The sequence below is a fragment of the Mus pahari genome, chromosome 13 (genome assembly GCF_900095145.1).
Source record: "Mus pahari chromosome 13, PAHARI_EIJ_v1.1, whole genome shotgun sequence".
Taxonomy (NCBI): Eukaryota; Metazoa; Chordata; class Mammalia; order Rodentia; family Muridae; genus Mus; species Mus pahari.
In genome coordinates, this window is record NC_034602.1 from 42,250,324 (window position 1) to 42,270,653 (window position 20,330).

General features: G+C 43.2%; 1 protein-coding gene across 1 annotated transcript in view; it reads right to left on the reverse strand.

Moving 5' to 3' along the window:
* Positions 1 to 20,330, reverse strand: part of Adgra3 (adhesion G protein-coupled receptor A3) — a 97,223-nt gene that overhangs the window by 21,581 nt on the left and 55,312 nt on the right. The window contains exons 9-12 of the mRNA XM_021210577.2: positions 18,017 to 18,218; positions 17,094 to 17,249; positions 9,179 to 9,340; positions 6,572 to 6,775 (exon numbers count right to left, since the gene is read on the reverse strand). Of these exons, the coding sequence (XP_021066236.1) occupies positions 6,572 to 6,775; positions 9,179 to 9,340; positions 17,094 to 17,249; positions 18,017 to 18,218 (724 nt within the window). The remainder of the gene's footprint in view (positions 1 to 6,571; positions 6,776 to 9,178; positions 9,341 to 17,093; positions 17,250 to 18,016; positions 18,219 to 20,330) is intronic.

Sequence of the window (20,330 nt, forward strand, 5' to 3'; positions counted from 1 at the left end):
AATAACCCTTCATAAAAATGATATCTACTCAAGCTTAAGAACTACAAATACATAAAATAGTCTTACCAAAGAACTCAAAACGATTAGAAAGTAAACAGAGTTCTCCAGGAGAGTGTGAAGAATGATAAGCAAATTGATTTTTGTGGTCAAAGAACACACGGCAGCCTGATGTAGGCCTGGACTTCTGGGCATACTAGAAGTCAGAACAAAAGAAACTCTGGGCGAGGACAAGAGAGCCTCAGCTGTCCTAAATCGGGTTAGATGCCGAACTGATTATTAAATGTCAGAACTAACATTCAACGTGTTGAAAAAGGAGAAGTTTGAAATTGAAAAAAAAAAAATCTAATCTTAGGCTTGTAAATCTAATCGAAACCAATAAAGAAAAAGCTCATAGCAAGAGCTACAGACTCACAGCCTTTACATAGTCAGGGCTTCTAAACTTCCTTCAAAGCCTAATAAAGAATATTACCAGCCGGGTGGTGGTGGCGCACGCCTTTAATCCCAGCACTTGGGAGGCAGAGGCAGGCGGATTTCTGAGTTCGCGGCCAGTGTGGTCTACAGAATGAGTTCCAGGACAGCCAGGGCTACACAGAGAAACGCTGTCTCAAATAAAACAACAACAATAACAACAACAACAAAACAAAAAACAAAACAAAACAATATTAGCAAATAATAATTAGATTCCATGACATAAGATGAGGAGCCCTGGGTGCTAAAGAGATAAATTGCAGCTGCATCAATCATGTCCACAATTTGTAGTAAGAATGCAAAATGTATGTTTCCTTCCTTTAAGAAAAGTGAGAAGAGTGCTCACCATAGATGGGAAGGCGGTAAATCTAATTTTAGAAATCACTGAAGAACATGTAATATGTTACATTCCTCATGACTATTCCTTTGTCTGCTGGCCTGAAGACAGGAAACAGTTTAATTTCAATTCATCATATGTGGCTTTTAAGACTGTGTGGATTACAGCAATGATCAAGATACATACACATAGGAATCACAACTAATAAATGGGAAACAGGGTAACACTGCTCAATTTCCTTCAATTTGTGTCTCAACCTCAGAACACTTCCAATGACCTCTGTATCAAGGATGGAGGGAAACGTGGCGAGGAAGGCGCAGAAGCCGAGGAGCTGTGGATGTGACGATTACTATGGCTCCGGCCGTGGGAGGACTGTGGCCAGGGACCAGGAGGAACACAGTGCTGACTTAACAATAAGCCAGAACCACATGTTCTAACATCTGTGGTTTTGTCTCACTATGCAAACAGGTAAAGAATCAACACATATGAAAGGTGTGTTATCATGAGCATTCAGTACCATCCATGGCAAATTACTAAAAGGAAGTGTGATCCACGTTTACTCAAACCTGACAGCACTTTAGACAGATGTTACCATCTTATAAAATAACACAGCTTTCTTCCATAAGCAATATTCAAATTTTAAACAGTATTTTTTTAACTTTTATAAAATTCTGACAGTAAAGTCAGGATGAGTTAAAAAACACTGAATTCAAAACAAAAAAATACCAATTGATTTACTCCTGCAATTGTAAAAAGGGGCCATGTCCTAAGACACGTTGTCTGTAACTAGACATTTAACTACCTAGTGCTTCTCTACCTGCTGTAGATAATGAGGGTGGGGCATTTTCAGGATTCATTTTCAACTGATTGTCCTTGTGAAGAACACTTAACTGTTAATTTTATTCAACAGTTTTTAGAGATTAGGTATTTTGTGTTTGGCCCTGTGTGGTCCCCAAAGACATGATCAAGTCCCTGCTATCAAATATTCATAATGCAGACAAGAGAGAGATGAAGCCCACTGCCACAATGTACTAAGAATACAGCTAACCCTGAGGAAGCATTGTTGTAAATGTCCACATAGGCAGCTCCTTTCATCTTTTCAAAACTGTTTAAGTTTGGTGCCATTTCATGAGCCTCTGCTAACAGCATGGCACGGAGAATCTGAGAAGCAGAGCCCCTGGTCTCTGGTCTCTGTCTATACAGCTGGATAGTATGGAAGGAGAACACATGGAATGCAGGCTATGTAGCTGCAGAGACCACAGTCAGTCACATCACATGACCTTGGGGAGCCAAGGCACCGTCAGAAGACTTGCAACTATTCCAGCAAATGAACAAAGCACCTTGGGATTAACCAAGGCTAATTCTGAGAAGAAGGAAAAGAAGGAGCAGTCTGCACAGAGCCCCAGAGGCAGACAGCATCAGAGTGTCTTCCAGGCTAGAAAGAGCTACGCACTTGAGGAAGGGCAGGAATCGAGGCAGGAAGAGTAAAGACACTTAATGACTGGCCTGAGGAATGGGATGCTCAAGGGTAACTGGTATCTAGTCAATTATAAACGGCTGACTCTTAGTTCCTCAAAACACTAGCTGACTTCTCACATCCCTTGTAGTTCACTGGCAATGGACTCTGCCGTATCACATGAACATACTTAGATTGAGGTTTCAACAGCAAAAGGAATCACTGGGGAAGTCAATGTTAGAACAGCTTTGCATGCTGTACATCCAGGCACCCAGAACTCTTAATGTGAAGCCTCCCGAGGCCAGGCTGCAGATTCAATCTGCAGAAGCTGACCTGCCTCTCATGATCCTTTTAGACCTACACAAAACCATGACAACAAACAGTGGGCACTGTCAGCAGAGTGTGATGAGAAGAAACCAGGGACCCAAGGGTAGGGTATAAGACTGGCTAGATAGTGTTAGCTAAGATTTATTGGAGATGACATTTCCACTAGGTCTAATCACGTAACTAAGGAGCTGAGAAAGTAGGGAAGGGTTATAAATTCCAGTAAAAGAATTAGCATGTGCCTGGACTCAAAATGGCCAAATGTGAGAAATAAACCAAGGAAAGTCTGTTATCACTAGACAGAGAAGAGAAGCATTAACAAGGGATGTGAGGCAGGAGAGCTGAAGGTAGATGCTCAAGTCAGTGGCAGACTCCTCCTGAGACTTGCTGTCCACATAAGGTCAACTTTGCACCAGGGTAGATATGGGGATGACACTATGCAGCTATCACAGCAGCCGCTCACTATGGAGAGATCTTCACAGTTCCCCTTAACAGAAACCCCATAGGGCCAGTTGGCACTCAAGCAGCTTTGGGGCAGCAAGGGAATTCAACGCTGCATTTACTAAGAGGTTAATGATGTACACTCGTCCAGCAGTCAATAGCCCAGGTAAAGAAAGGATTTTAAGGAATGGCCTCAAGACACAGAGGCTGAACAGGAATGTGCAATGCCTTGGCAAATGCAACCTGCTCCTAAAACACTGCAGGACTTCATTTATGAATTCTGACAAAGAGACATGCTCAGCAGAAAATGTCCTTTGACCTTTGGTCTTTCCTACGCTAATAACTGGTAGTGCCATACTCTCTTGTAATATTGGGCAGCAGCAACAAGTGCAGGTCCTCACTGGCCATGAGGCCACAGAGCGGATGTCAAGACTCCACAGCATCATGTGCTGTTCAGCTAGAAAATATAGGATCTCAAGTATAGTCCCTGTATTCTCAGCAGCATTATTTTCAACCAAAAATTGTTAAATAAAGATGAGTCTATACTACAAGCCAGGAAAATCTGCATGGGAAAAGTATGAATCTAGCTAGGGTGACATCATGTAGGGATGCACAAAAACAAACCCAAATATTCAAGAAGCAAACAAGCCAGATACCATCTGCTATGTAAAGACATCTTTTTAAAAAAATCTTTATTATTATTATTATTATTATTATTATTATTATTATTAATCATTTATTTGTTTACATCTCTAATGATACCCCACTTCCCAGTTGTCTCTGAACACCCCCCACATCTCATCTGCCCTTCTACTCCCTCCCCTTTGCCTCTATATGAGGGTGCTCCCTCACCCACCTGCCCACTCCTGCCCCACCACTCCAGTATCCCCCTATGCTGGGGCATCAAACCTCCACAGGACCAAGAGCCTCCCTTCCCATTGATATCAGACAAGGCCGTCATCTGCTACATATGTATCTGGAGCCATAGGTCCCTCCATGCACACTCCTTGGTTGGTGGTCTAGTCTCTGGGAGTTCTAGGTGGTATGACCAGCTGACACTGTTCTTCCTATGGGGTTGCAATCCTCCTCTGCTCCTCCAGTCCTTCCCTCAGCTCCCCCATCAGGGTCCCCGAGCTCAGTCTGGTGGTTTGCTGCAAGCATAAGCATCTGCATTGGTCAGATGCTAGCAGAACCTCTCAGGGAATAGCCACACCAGGCTCCTGTCAGCAAGCATAGAGGTATCTTTTATACAGGTTCAACTCAGGTGCTAATGTGAGTCCACACTGAAGGGGGATGCAGTGAATGACTGGATGCATTCCTTCAAGTAATCTAGTTAACACATTTTTGAAGCAATTTTTAAAGAATGAACAAAACAATTACCCAGCTTCAATTTTTAGGGGTGAGGAAAGTCCCCTGTTAGAGTGACAAAGCTCAAGTGCATTTTCTGACTGACATGCTGCAACTATCTAATTCTGCATCCATCATGACAAACACTCTCCTCCCTACCCTGCCTCCATCCATCCATAACCATCCATAGAACAGGAATAAGGAAAGAGTGCCTTGTTCTCTAGCCACAGGATGATCTTAAAGGGAGAATAGATTGTAAGGTGCAGATCCTGGAGCGGTCACATGATACCCTCACTGTTAGCTGGGGATGTTCTCCTGACACAGGGGCAGGCTGTGAAACCAATGAAGTATAAGGTGGCATCATTTCTGCACCTTTCTACCAACCATAAGCCATGAATCTCAAGTCCTCCTCAGAAACGCACGCCTATCTCCAATGCACTCCGCATGCTGCTATCTCAGATTCTCTTTACAGAGTATTTTTTTAACCAATAAAGATTCAGGAAGGTAAGCTGAGCTGGACTACAGTATCTGTGTACTATCTGCACAGTATGTGTGTAGCTGGACTACAGTATCTGTGTAATATCTGTACAGTATCTGTGTACCTGGACTACAGTATCTGGACTACAACATATACTACTACAGTATCTGTGGCTGTGGTATCGTGTACTCTCACCAGGCCAAGAATAGCAGATCAAATTGGTCAATCTGCCTCTGAGCACAGAGTTCTGAGTACGGCAGGGTATCATCGGATGCTGTCGTCCACTTCAGACCATCTTAGTGGCTACAGGGTTTCTATACTCAGCATACTCAGCTCTCCTTATGAAGGACATCAGGGTAAACCATGAGGAAATACATGAGTTATCCATTCTCTGAGTGGACACATATCAAGTACCTTCATCATATCAGAGCGCCTCTGTGATCATTATTTGACAGGCTCTGTATAGCTACAAGCTACAGAGAACATGACAGAGCTAAGTGAAATGCAGACATGGAGTTCCATCAAGGGGCTGCCATTCGGTTTCCAGTGCTTTCCTTCAGTGTGGCTGAGGCAAACGATGAAAATGTGAAAAGAAGCTTTTGTTTTCCACTGCTCAAAAGACAATAACAAAAATGGTATTTTAAAAAATATACACTGCAAATTTTGAATTTTTTAAAAATACATGTCACATATGGACATTTCTTTTCCAAAATTTGACATACGCCAAGACTTATTTCTGTAGATACTGTAGGCATACTGCCAAGAGCCCACAAAATTCTAAGGCTCATGAAAATGCTTTAATATCTTAAAACCAAAAAAAGAGAAAACTTTTGTATGTAAGAAAATATTTTGATAAATAATATTAATAATCTGCCTTTATACCACAGCAATCAGAAAAACAGTAGGTTTTGATATTTCCAAGTGGAGAAAGGCAGTATGAAGGCAAAACTGGTGCGGCCTGTGAAGTCTGCATGCTCTACCTCTGTCAGAGTCTCCTTTAAAACAGCAAAAACAATACTCCAAAGCCTTTCATCAAATCCTTTAAAAAGACACACATGCAAAAACAAAACAAAACAAAGCCCCAGCGTTTGGTGGCAGTGTCAGGAAGAGATCCCCTCCCCTCCCTTGTGCCAGCAGCACTTGGGAAGCTGGTCCTGATGAGGTCAGGAGACCAGGAGAGTAGGTTCAGATACCTGTCTGGCCCAGATCCAGGGCTTTGAACTGGTCCTCCCCAACATCTACCCCATCTACAAACTACTGAAGTGCATGAAGGAGTCAGTCCTACAGATCCAAAGATACAGGATCTTCATGACACAGGGCAACACCAGAATGTCTGAGAGGAGTCCCGGTGAAGATCCAGTAATGACAGAGTGGCAGAAGCCAGAGGCCTCAGACCACACCAACCAATCATTGCCATGAACATTTGTAAGCCAAGAAGTGTGGACAAAAGGGTGTTCTGTGGGACGCACTGTGACACACTGCAGCTTCAGTTTCCACCATGCGGTTTTTGTTTTTGTTTTTCCTCTGCTGGTGGAGGTTACAGGCTATGAGGAAGGAGGGTGAGGACCAGGAGAGGGAAGAGATGTGCACGAAATGACATTCACAAAGAACCGATAAAAGTTTAAAACATACACACTTTAGCAAGATTTCTGTGTAAAGCCAGACTGAGTATTCAAATTTAAACAAAGATAACTTTAAATGGCCAGAGAGGATAGCACACCTTCAGGGCCAGGCTTGAGAAGGTGCTGGAGACATTGCATTTGAAGCTCAGCTGCTTATCCAGGTTTCCATCCGGGTCCCTTCGCCCATAGTCAGAAAGACCTGCGCGGTCGGGGGCAGCCACCTTCTGGAACACGGAGCAGGTCATCCCTGTAAAGCCAGCAGCCTTGATGACATAAGCTTCCAGAGCAATATTGGGTGAATACTGCAAGTCAACCAAAAACAGGAGTTATGGAAGATTTAGAATGCAAGGTGAGGGGGTCTTCCAGGACTTCACAACCACAACCACACACACACAACCACAACCACACACAAACACACCCCCTAAAGAAGTGAGGAAGGCTATGAAGAGGGAAGACTTGAGGAGGCAAGCATGCAAAGGGCAGGTGGGAAAGGGGAGGAATGATGTGATAATTATATAAAGAAATTAAAAGTAATAGTAACCTGAGGGCAGGCACCATAGCTCAGAACAGAACATTTGCTTAGCATACAGGAGGCCCTAGGTTTGAACCTCAGCATTACAGATAAAAAGAGATTAATAAATATAATTTGAAAATTACCTTACAGCTAATAAGCTAAAATTTTAAGATTTTTGTTCACAGGATGAGCTACGAAAAAAACCTGTAACAATCCCCCACGAGCACAGAATGGCTGCTAAAGATGAGGGAATGCTGATAATGCTCCGACTGCCCACGCTGCCTCTTCACATGGAGAACAAGCAGGCTGTCTGCACTGAATTCATAGAAAGAAACAAAAATCTGCAGACTCATCCTAAAGCTGCTTTTTTTTCACCCCTAAAAAAGTAAGGCAGATGCTGAACCAAATGGCAGAAAATAAACTGAGTTAAGTAGTAAATTAGGTCAGGATAATTGCCTAAAACAGATGGCACCTGCCGACCCTCCAGCTTTGAAGGAATTCAAAGGTGATCTGAACTTAGGGGGTCACTAAGATGTGCAAGCTACCAATCCACAAGCCACCATGCCTATCCCCTGGAGGACCCCAGCGTCTCTCCTACTCACCACCCACGCCAGGGGAAGCACACGAAGAGAAAAGGTGACAGATTCACTTTCAAATCTGCCAAGGTGGCAGGATTAACTGTACATGTAAAGAAACCATGATGACTCGCCTTGCTGTGAGGATGATTATGTATGCATTAGCGTTTGCTTCATGCACTAACCCTGTGAAATCAGCATTAATTACACACATAAACTAATAATGCATACTCCAAATAATTGCTGGATAGCAATCCACAAAAATCCCGTAGTTTCTGAAATATCACATCAACACAATTGATGCATGAAACTTCCCTAGTTGTCTTCATATTCTTCTTCATACATCATCTTGACTTATTATACCAACCCCCCACCCCTTTCCTGGTTTACTTCCTCCAGGCTCAGATATCTGTGGTCAACCATCATCTTAAAGCACTAAATGGAAATTTCCAGTTATAATACTCATAAATAACTTTCTTCACTGTTATAACCATTCCACATTACCATTAGGTGTTATTAATCAATCTCTTATTTTGCCTGATTTATAAGCTGAGCTTGGCAGCTATGAACATAGAGGATAAAATGCAGAGCTCTTGACTACCCATGGCTTCAGGCATGCACTGGGGTCTTAGAATACTTTCCCAGGACTAAGGGAGGCAGCTGTGTAAGCAGATGTGTGACTCTTGAAGCCTGTTTTGCATGCCGAAATGGCCTTCACTCATGCACCATCACTTTTATTATGCCCTTCTATGGCAGAAGGACCTGTGAGGTGCAGCTAAGTAATCCAGGAGGCTGTAAGAGGGAAGCAGGTGTAAACAGTTGGGGAGAGTATTGAAAGACAGGTGGGTCTCCAGTCAGGCCATGCCTCTAAGAGTGAAACCGCCGTGAACTTAGCAGTGACAACAGCTACATTATGCCTCTAATTACATAATTATTTGGGGACAGAATTCCAATCTTAATTGAGCTAAAGGGACAATGATGCACAGGATGATCAAAATGGCCTCAGGAAGTATAGAACACTCAACTTCCCTGTAATATTCAGGAGCTGAAAACCATTAATCAGATCAGAGTATGAAAGCTAAGGGAGTAGACATTTGTTTAACACATTTTAGAACACAAGTAAGCAATATACAAAGAAATTTACGAGTTCAACTTAGCATGAACATAATTTAATACTGTTTAACTGAGAGATTATTATATTGTACTAACTGCTTCCCAAATGTTGGAGGGCAGCCCAGTCCTTTAAGATTGAGCCCGAGGCGAGTTATCAGACATTCTGAAGCATCCTTCAGGGCTCAGAACCAAGAATTACCTTGGATGGACAGTGGGTGGCACGCCAGTAGAGCCATACAAGTATTTCTTATTGTTGTTATAGAATTCATTTCAGTGGATTAGACACTGACAGTTATTCAAATACATAATACAAAAGTACTTTCCATTTTCTGAGAAAACAGATTACTCAGAAGCAAAATTAGCTTCTAAAATGATTTTAGAGCAAGACATTCTGTGCTACAGCAGGAGACAGCGACACCAGGATAGGATAGAGACGAGGTCCTTCTAGGTTGGAGTAGTCATACTCAAATCCTCCTGAGGGCCTATGACAATGTTGTACTTACTGTGGAGTACACGTGGGCCCCACTGGCCAGGCGATGTGTGGCAATGCGCTGCAGGCACTGGACAATCCGACTGCAGGCCTTCGCTTCCCTCTGTGCCAGCCACAGGACCCGCTCATCAGCCAACATGATGTTGCTCGCCACATCAACCATCACATCGCCAAGCTGTGGAGTATGCCAGAGAGAAGAGAACGATGTTAACAGCCAGGGTGAGCCGCTAAACAGATACAAAATAAAAACTTAAAAATTTAAAAACAATTTTGTTTTAAAGGATGAGATTGGCTTCTGTATAAATCTGATGTAAGAAAACAGTACTTGCTTCTCATTAAAGCCCTCAGATAGGAACAGCATGCTCAATTATGGCCATTCGGTAATATTTAGCTCCAAACAGTACTTAAATAGCCACTACATCACTAGTGACAAGACTGCTGTGCATCATCTCAGAGGAAAAGAAAGGCAATTAGATTAATTAAGGAGGAGAATGTGACACATTGTCACAGACAGGCTTTAGCTCATCATCTAGAAAACCATTATGAACACTTTGTGAATATCTGCTTAAACTCCTATCAATTATACACACTACCTACAGTACCTCTTCTATCTCCTGGCATATTCAAAACACCAATCACCTTCACCACCCCGAGCACTCAAAGTGTGCAGTGTGCAGTGGGATTTCCTCCACTGTGAATGACCTCCCTCCATTCACCTCAAGACAAAGAACACCTGAGAGCCCAAAGCCATGTAAGGACTGATCCTAGGAGGCATTCCCTCTCTGCGGCTCCTCCCACACACTGCACCTACTCTGCTCTGATGTGCTCAACTGCACTTGACAGACATCAGCATAAGGCAATAGCAGGAACAGGTCACTCTGTTTCCTGGTTACTGTAGTCAAGTTGCCACAGGAAAACGCACTGGGCAGCCTATTTGCTAAGGAGACCCACCCAAGTCAAGGGAGTTCTGAATAGCATCACACATTCATGAAGGGAGATCTTGGCAGGGGATATGGAAAATAAATAAATAAATAAAACATTCCAGAGGCTGGAGCAGAGCTTTGCAAGCCGGCTGGTCCTCATACCACAAAGCAAGCATCAAAGGCGTTAAGCTGCGATGCCAAGCCAGAAAGCCAGGACTGCTTTAGCAAATGGCTTTTGATTATCCCAGAAGATCCCAGCTAAGGCCCTCAACCCTGCTCTGCATCCAATACTCTGCAAAAGAAGTATGAATAAGATGGCTGTGGAGGTTTAGGAAGAAGTCCAGCCCACCCTAACATGGTCCACTTAGAAAGCAGGTCAATGGAAAACCCACCAGACCCTTACTCTAGGACCCCAGGCAGAACAGTCTCGGTGCATGGGTGAATACCAGCACTCGGGATGCCTGGCCAGAGGCCTGCCCAGGCTGGCACCTCTTCGACCCAGAAAAGAGGGAACTACAGTCCAGTGCCTTCTAAATGATGAGCTCATTTAAGTGCCAGCAACAAATATCAGGCTCCTGAAACCGAGCCTCATGCAGAACAAGCACAAGAACTATGTTGGCTTCTTTCATTATTTTACTGGTCCTTTGGGGGGTTGGCAGAGGGAAAGATAAAGAACCATTTAAATCCCCCAAACAGGCCTGCTTTCTAAAACAAAACTCTTTGTAGTAAATAGAGCCATAAGAGGGCACCTCGTCCTTCAGATTTTCTCTGCAGATTTAACTGGCAGAGTAAACAAACCTGATGAGGACCCCTAGACAGTATCATTTTGGAGGCACATCTCAGATTTCTCTTGGGGACCACCAACTCTAAAAGATGATACTTCACATATATGTTTGGGGAATATACACATGTATATGTTCCCCAACCATATATACCATCAGCAAATGGCTGTCTGATGGTCTGCATCACCAACATCCATGTTGGTAAAGTTTTGTTCCTTGGAGGCACTTGACTACTGCCCCTCGACCTTTGCCCCTTTGCAATCCTGAAGCAGCTAAGAGCTGCCTTCACCCCCAAATGTCTGAGCAGCAGTTAGGGTGATCTGTGATGGGGGTTTGAGACACTAGGAGTCAGACAGACTCCCTGTTTGGCAAACAGGAAGAGGGGATGGTCATGGCTATGTAATAAAGGGGGTGAATTTCCAAGATGGCCAGCTGCTTCAACCTCCTGACTGGAGACAAAAGCCTGGCAGCTTAAAACAAAGTTCTTGTGTGCCTCTGTGTCCCAGCAGCATGCTCCCTGCTGAAGGTCTGCCTGAGTAAGGTCAAGGACTGCTCAGGGTGTGTCACAAAATAGTTCTGGGCCAATTCCTAAGTTAGGGGAAAGAAAACCTCTTCAGAGGCTGTAAAGCCCCCAGCCCTCCACACAAGACTGGATTTTTCAGCTTCTGAGTCCCCCAGCTTTTTCACTGGGTGCCTGTTGCACATGTGTGCTTCCTCAACCACAATAAAAGACTTTCTTCAGCTGGTAAAAAAAGAAGGTGGGGGCACTTTGTATATCTGCTTTCAGATATCAAGGCTTAATGCCTCAAGGACAAACCTTGCTCTAATGGTTAAAAAGTTCCTAACTTTGTACTGCACATGCCATAGAACATTAAGGCTTCATTCCAGCTGTAATTCCTTGCAGTCAGGGGACTGAAATGTGTTATTTCCACGTCTACCTTAGTATCAGTACAAGACTCATTCGAACTGCCAATAGCTATCAATGGTCACTTCATTCACGGTTCAATGTTCATTAGTGGTGCTCACTTACATTATCACTGAATAAACACTGACCGACTGTGACTCCCTATCCTGAGCAGTGGAAACGGAGCACTGCAAGAGTCGAGCGTGTTCCACTTCCTAGCTTATAGCACAGAAAGAAGACAAGCATGGAATTCTCATGTTAAAATGTGACTCCCACTGAGATCACTGCCATGACAGACTTAGCAGGGTAAAAACGTGATAGAGAATGGTGAAATATAATCAAAACATTCCATTTCAACTGACTCCCACATTCTCAAGGAATGTTTCTCCCAAGCATGAAGCAGTACCAGGGTCAACTGACAGAAGAGTTAGGAGGAACTGGGCAGGTGTGGTGGTGTAATTACAAGTCAAGCATGCGGAAGGCGAAAGTGGAGGATTCTTTGCATCCAAGAGTTGGGAAGACCAACTTGTCAACTTTGACCTCCTGTCAAAATGAAAAGGAAGAGTTAAAAGAAGAAGTGGAGAAGGGGAGGAACAAGGGAAAGAAGAGGGGAGGAGAGGATCAAGAGGAAGAGGAGTAAGAACAAGAGGAAGATGAGGAACAGGAGAAAAAGAAGGAGGAGGAGGGAACCAGGAGGAAAGAAAGGAGGGGAGGGAGGAAAGGCAAAGGATAGAGGGGAGGAGGTAGGAAGAGACTGGAGACAGAGCAGCAGCAGCAGCCACCACTCTGTAACTTCACTCATTTAATGTCACAGGCAACATGGGAATACCCACACTCTACACTTTCCTACTAATGACAGGTACTGTGCTGGTGAGGACCCCTATTTCTGAGCAAATAAGATGGCTACTGACTCCTACATTATTTTCTGCACCAGCCAATCAGATCAATCAGACACTGATACAGATGAATGAGTGAACTTCATCCTTAAATGCAAATTGAGAATGGCTGGAATAATGCTTTCTATTGTCTACTACTCTGGCTTGCTATTACTTCAGGATTTTATGCAAAAATGTAACAGGCAGTGTGATGAAGCCCTCAGACACGCTCAGTGACCGTCAGAATTGGGATGATTTTGGTTATGAAAACTTCGGAGATAAAATACACAAAAGCACTGATTGCACTTAAGCCAAAGCTACAAATATGAGCTACTACAGAATGGCATGATTTTAATGAAATGTGTTTTGTATTTTTCAAAAAATTAAGCACATGAAGTTTCTGAGAATCTGACCGTGAAGCCTGATAGACTTGTCACTTGTCACCCCTCCTGAAACCCTATCGTTATGTGAACCAGTCACCCTTAACCTCCAGTCATGCCAGGGTCAGAAAGGAGCTTGTGCTAATTGCTGTAAAGGAAGGAATGAAGCACACAGTAGAAGTCACACAGTAGAAGCAGCTGCGAGAAGTTCTCTTTCATCCCATGCCCATGCCCATGCCCATGCCCAGGCCCAGGCCCTGAGTCTCCTGACCCTTTCATGACTGGAGCAGCCTATGAGGAAGGACCCAGGAAGGAGCCCATGCTCGACACAGGCCGTAGTTCTACCCTCATTGTGTTTCTTACACCTGTGTGTGCACTTTCAGGAATATTTTGTCATCTGCTGGAGCTTTCCCCACCACTGTGACAGATTCTGAACTCTTACCTCCATCCCCGAATCACAGAAGCATGGGGCGTTCTGTGACTATCTGCTGCTATAGGAAAGACTCTGGTGACAATTCCTTTTCTTGAGTTCTTAGCCATTCAGCATGGAATGCTGAGGAAAATGGCTCACTCTCAGCTAAAGCTGGCAGTCCTGTCCGCTCTGTATCTCCTTGTAGGTAATGTGGGTACTGGGTTTCCAGGCTTAGCAACAGGCTCTGTCACCCAATGAAGCAGCCCTACAGATCTTTTTGTTGTAGAAAATGTATGTAAAAGACAGAGCAAGTAAAGTCAGGTCTTAAATACTTCATCGCTGAGGGAGAGGACAAGGCTGGGAGGGAAGAAGTGGAAGAGAAAACCAAGCGCACAGGCTATATAAATCAGATTGATGGCTGAAAATTGTCCCAGTTAGGTGAGAAGACGAGACAAGAGTTAACAATAACATTCTCAACACTCCTGAAATTTTCCAATAAAATGTTCATAGGAGCCTAATCCCAAAGGGAAAAAAATTCAAATGAACAATATAATGTAAAAAATGAAAACTCGGCAGCAGGTCTCGGAGCCTCTGCTCAAGAAGGGCTGCAGCAGATTGCCAGACCCCTGCTAGGGTAACAGACTGGAGCCCAGATGGGACAAGGAGAGCTGTCTGTGCTGAGAACCCAGCAAGTGACTTCTCCAGGAAGCTCGCACTACCAAGCCCTGGGTCTTGATGTGCAAAGTCAGGCAAGTATGAGTAGGCAAAAGAGCTGGGACATACTGGAAATGAAGGTAACCAGAAGCATCAGAATGGGATGGCTGCACAAATACAGATGTGTAGAGAGAACGCATGGAAATGTGCTGAGTCTGTTCACACAGTCACCCGGAGCACAGGAAAGGCAAAACCAATCCTGCTTCTTGTGAAACTCCCCCTCATCAGACAACAGTAAGTATTGGCTTCATAAGGAAAACTCCTCTAGTAAATACACAGGACACGTTTACTCCCAGACAGAGAACTTTGGCTGCCTTTTTATGGCCACTAAATGCACATTTTAGGTCTGCCAGGGTGGTGTCTCTCAGTAGCTATCCTGACACAATGCTCTTGCCTTAAACTGGCAGAAATCAACCATGGTTTTAAGAGCAATCACATCAAAATATGTTAGCTATGTACTGAAGTATGGGCCAAACCCACTGCCAAGACCCTGCTGAGCATACTTGGGAAATTCATTTAACTACTATCATATCTTATGTATGTGCATCTCAGGGTATCTTAGCATAATTTAATGCAGTGGTAATTAACTTAAAACACAGTCCTTAAATCCCACGATCTCTATTTATTACCCTAATAACCAGTGAAAGGCAAAGCCTACCGTTCCCAAAGGATTACACAGGATGTCAGTCACCAAATCACAGGGAATACGTGTATACTTCCAGGATTCAATCATGAAGCCTATTTTTCCTTTGATTTTTGATAGGTTGACATCACTTCTTTTTGATGAAAACTAAACTTTACAGTATTAATCAGAAAGTGACAAAAATACCCTCCAATCAAATGTTCAGAGAACTATCTGAAGCCCTGAGTAGTTCTTAGCTTGGCACAGAGATTAGAAGGCACAGGGCCATGGGTCAGACCCACAGTGCTGTACAATAAATAAATACCTTCTGAGATGAGAAAAGTTTCACAATCCCATAAAACCAGACCCAGGCACTAAAACCACTGTGCAACATTGTTTCCCCTCAATTCATATGTAGAAACCCTGTAAGTTAAACAGAGCCAATACCATCCTAATTTTAGAGATGAAAAGAGTCCATGGCAACCATGAAGTCCTAACCCGACAAGTTGCTGTCACCGGGGACATGGAAGCATGGCATCACAACCACCAGGTACCGGTTTTTCAACCCCCAGTGCCACACTGCTCGTTTCCTTTTGTTTTAATTTTAAACAAAAAGCTGTATTTATTACTATTGCCATTTATGTCTACTGTCCATGTGTGAGTAGGGGTGAATGTGTGCGTGTGCGTGTGCGTGTGCGTGTGCGTGTAGGCACTGGAGAGTTTCCAGGAGTTGATTCTCTCTCTTCTCCCTTTATGTAGGCCGAGTTATGAATTGGGCTCGCACTGCCAGCACTTTACAGGCTGAGCATCTCACCAGCCTCAACACTGCTCTTTCTAAGTGGAGAACTGAAAAGCAGTTCTTCACATCTACAGCAGCACAGGAGGAACAGACATCACAACGTTTCAGAGCTCACATTCCAAATGTCATTGTAATTATTCCGCTAACTCGAAGCGCTCCACTTTCAGAAAGCAACAGCAATCATGTGGGCAGTTACCCTGTGATTATCAGCAACAACGGAGACTAGACCCAACAGTTTCTTCCAGGGCTAACAAAGCTTCCCCAGGGATGTGGCTGCTGCCAACAGCATAGGATAGTTTATCTGAAAACCAGGGTCAATGAGTTCAGACCACAGCACTGAAACAGTCACACTGTCCAGCGACGTTGCCTATTACCCAAGCTCCATTTATATACACATAACATTTTCCCTACGCCATTAACTACACCCTATCAAGTACACAGCAACGGCAGTAGGGCTGCAGTCACCAAGTCACTAGCAACATGCAAGACAAGAATATTCTAAAGATGGAAAGAAAATCCTTGGTTAAATGAGGTAGAGAAATAGGGTATATTATTTACCTAAAACACTACCAGCAATGAATCTGTGATGTTTAGTGAGTAAGTTCCTGTTGTACAAGATAGGACATGGCTGAAAGCAAATGGCACACTACAAACACACTTCTGGATCCTTCGTGAGGATTCTCCACTCTGTGTTCAGCTCAGCCCTAGCCTAACTGGGTATGCTGATATGCCACTTCCTTTTTAACAGGCTCAGCTCATATCTGACCTAAGTTCTTTCTGCCTGCCTTTAAACCCATCTCAGTGAAGTGGTTATATCACAGGAGAAACAATATACAACGTTCTTAAAGAGCTCGAAAACAACAGCTTAGGTAAACTGTTTTTTACTTTTGCCTCAAAACTTAAATATTTTTTCTTTTATTTACTGCTCTGAAATCTGGGAGTCTGTCCCCTAAAAAATGCCACGTTGACAAACATCATAGTTTTAACACCCCTATTTAAGTACATACCTTCTCAAAACTCATGACTTCCTTTATCAGACACATATAAATTGTACATCTATAGGTACCATGACATTTCCTATATGTATACAGAACTTCCTCAGGAGACTCTAACTTCTGTTTATAATGAAAGTAACAGGGCAGCTTAAAACACAGTCCAAGTGACTGAAACAATGAGAGGGACACATGGCTGTGTAGACAGTGAGATTCCCAGAGACGACAAGAAGCAGCCGGCTAACACACAAGATGATGGAGGCTGCTTTCTCCCCCTATCTCCCTTTGCCGTACAGGGCTCCTCGGTTTTCAGGAACTAACAGCTCACCACCATCTCCCAGATACACAGGGTCCCATCACTACGGGTGCATAAGCTTCTCAATGCTAAGTATGGAAATCAAAAAAGTACATGAAGTTCAAATACAGAAAACATAAACCAGCTTTAAAAATAAGCACCCCACTCTATCCCATTAGAGGACACCATTAGCTGACATTTATGCTGCAAGTCTGAACTTAGGAACTTACCTCTTTTGATTTCTCCTCTTTGGTAAATCTTCCAAACTTTTCTATCATTTCAGCCACAAATATAACATCCATTTTGTCAGAGAAGTTGGCGGCCTCCACTGTGTAAGCCAGCAGCTGCCGAGCTGTGGCCACCGCATTTGTAAGGTTGAGGGGCATCTGTAGAAAAAGGCAAACAAGCACTTCACCAAAGGACTCCTGAGGCTGACACTGTTAGCTGACTTACAAAATCTACTGAGGAGTTAAAAGCCAATATAGTCATCAAATCAATTTTCAAATTCAAGAAAGTTAGATTTTGATAAAAAAAAAAATACTAGGGGAAGGGAGGATAAATTAAACTGAGAAAGAAATAAAGGAATGCTTGGAGATCCATGGGAAAACACACAGCTCTATCTACTCTTTGCTTAACCAAATTCTAAACAAACTTCTTTCCCAGTTGCTGTGGAAAAGCAGTTTCCAGTTCTCTGGTGGGGAGTAGTGAAGACGCACGCACTTACTAAGTCCTCATCTCTATGGCCATGTTTGTTAATTTACTGACTGATACTGTGACAGCAACAACTGCTGTATACAAGTTATGCTGGTACTGAGGGGCAGAGAAAATACCTAAACAGACCCCACACGGATATATGGATGCATTTGTCCAGGGAAGGTTAATAATGGTGCGCAGAAGCAGCAGCAACGAGAGTCAGCTGAGAATTCTCAGGGATCACTTCTGATAAAGGCGTTATGGAGATATACAGTCAGAATCCCAGATAAGTCTGGGACTCTGGCTGGTCAAGCAGTAACAGAAAAAGATAGGGCTTCCCAGAGCACAAAGATATAAAGGAATTTTCATCCAACACTTACCCTTATCAGGCATTTAAAAATACCATAAAAAATATATTTCGTGCATAGCTCAAGTGAATCAGAATGTCGTATAGAGTTACCTGATTAAACATATACAGAACTCTAGTGACATCATTTGCATACTGGCACCGAGAATAATCATCATCTGCCCAAAAGCCACCTCTGTCACATCTGCGCCACGCCTTCCTTTCATCCTGTGCGTTTCCAGGGTAGATCCCACTGCTGTGGGTGTTCCGGGTACACTGGAGATATGCTGTGATGCCCGCCAGCGTCCTGGGCCATCTAGACAGGGAGAAGCAAAACAGTCTAAGAAAACCTAGAACGTCAGATGCTAGCAGGTCGGGGATGGCACAGAAAATAAGCAAGGTTTGAACATGAATGTGATCACAGAGAAAAATAATACACACACACACACACGCACACACACTCACACACAATCTGAGACAAAAAAAAAAGTTCGCATGGATAGATGGATGTATTTATCCAGTCTATAACTTGAAAATATGTTGATAGAATGATGCAATAAAATAATTTTTTTGAAAATAAGAGTCTAAAGTCTAAATGCTGCTATGAATGTTCAAGAAAATTATATCAATCCCAAGAAAAATGAAAATTGGTGTTATGAATCAGCTTACGTTTCTGTTTAATAAGTGTTATTGTATCTTTGGTATTATATAACAAGTACAATGTGAGAGAAGACTCTTGCTCAGTAAAGACAGACTTTGCTCTTTTGTACAGTATGGCTAGCAAATTTGAGAAGTAAAAATGTCACAGCAGGTCCTTCAGTGCCATCCTGAAAAAACCCTGTCTGCGCAACTAGCCCTTCTCAGAGGCTCTGTGGGAACCAGGGTGCAGGCGTGGGGGAGGGGAGCAGGGGAGGCTCATCGCCTGTGACAGGAACTGGCTATACCTATGCTGTAGGATTAGCTGAAGACCTACAGTCTGGGAGGTCTGAGCTGTGCTAAACAGAAATCATAAATGACCAACGCACACCAGTAGCCGTGGGGACTGACTCTCTGGGGAGTGTTCCTTGGCAGAACCTGTCTACCTGATTTGATTTATTCTACTGGAGGAGGGACTATGTGTGACGCTTACTCATGGATTCTCCCAGAACCTGCCTATGTCATTTACCTTTAAGATCCAACTATGTCTATTCAGAGATCCCACACTAGGTTTCCCACATGAGACCCTACAGTGAATTTCTGAACAGCACCATAGGTGTTAACCACAATTTATCAGTGAGGAGTTACTGGACCAGGAATCACTCAACCCTGCTGATGCAGCACATCACCCCTCAGAGCTGGGAGAAACCTTTGGTATTTGAACTCTATTTCTTGAAAATAGAAAATGAAGTTATGCATACTTAATTCAAATTATAACTGATGCATAGGAGTGGAGCTGCTGAGACAGATCAGTCATACCAAAACAGAAACCATAATCAAAAACTACATAAGCAAATCAAGCAACACTAGACCAAACGTCATTAAAGCAGCAGTGCTTTAATACTGTAATACCTTAAGGAGTGTCAGAGATAAATAATTCATTGCAATCAATTAAACACATAAAACACTCTGAAACCGAACAAAGGACAAAAATCCAGCAAAAATGGGAAACATTATGATTACCTCATAAAAGATGTTGAATGTCACAAAATTAACAAATGTTGCACATTATGCTTTAAAGTACTTAGTAAAAGCATAGTGTTCAACTTACATGAAAGTCGCAGTGGTGATAATGGATCTCTCTCTCTCTCTCTCTCTCTCTCTCTCTCTCTCTCTCTCTCTCTCACACACACACACACACACACACACACACACACACAATTGTTTTAAGAAGGCAGTAAAAACAGAAATGCAGAATACTGTGATGGAAAGACATAACCGCTGCAGTGTCCCACAGATTGGAAGGACAAACACTAAGTCTTGCTTACTCTGAAACTGTTGGGGCTACAGTCAAGAGGTAACAATAGCCCCCCCCACTAGAAACAATGCAAACTTAGTATTAAATAATCTTATACGAGATTTAAAAAGCAATGTATTTCTTTTGTTTACACTAAAAACTCATTACTAAAAACCTCTAAACACACAGGATAATGTATCTGGAAAGATAGTAACAGCAACTTTCAAAGTAAGAAAGCCTAAGGGAAAGCTGTCATTGCTACAGGCCCTAATCCTTCCAACCGGACCTCAACTGCCTCAGCAGCTTGTACAAGAGCCCTGGAACTCAGCAGATCCCAACAACTGCTTCAGGCTATGAATCCATGTTCCTTCCCAAATTCCTCCTGACTCACTTGCAATAATTATTGAACAGGGAAGAAGTATAGGTCTGCGTCTCACCTGCTGAGGAGATATATGACTTAAGACCGAAACCCTAGCCAGGTGTGGTACATGCCTT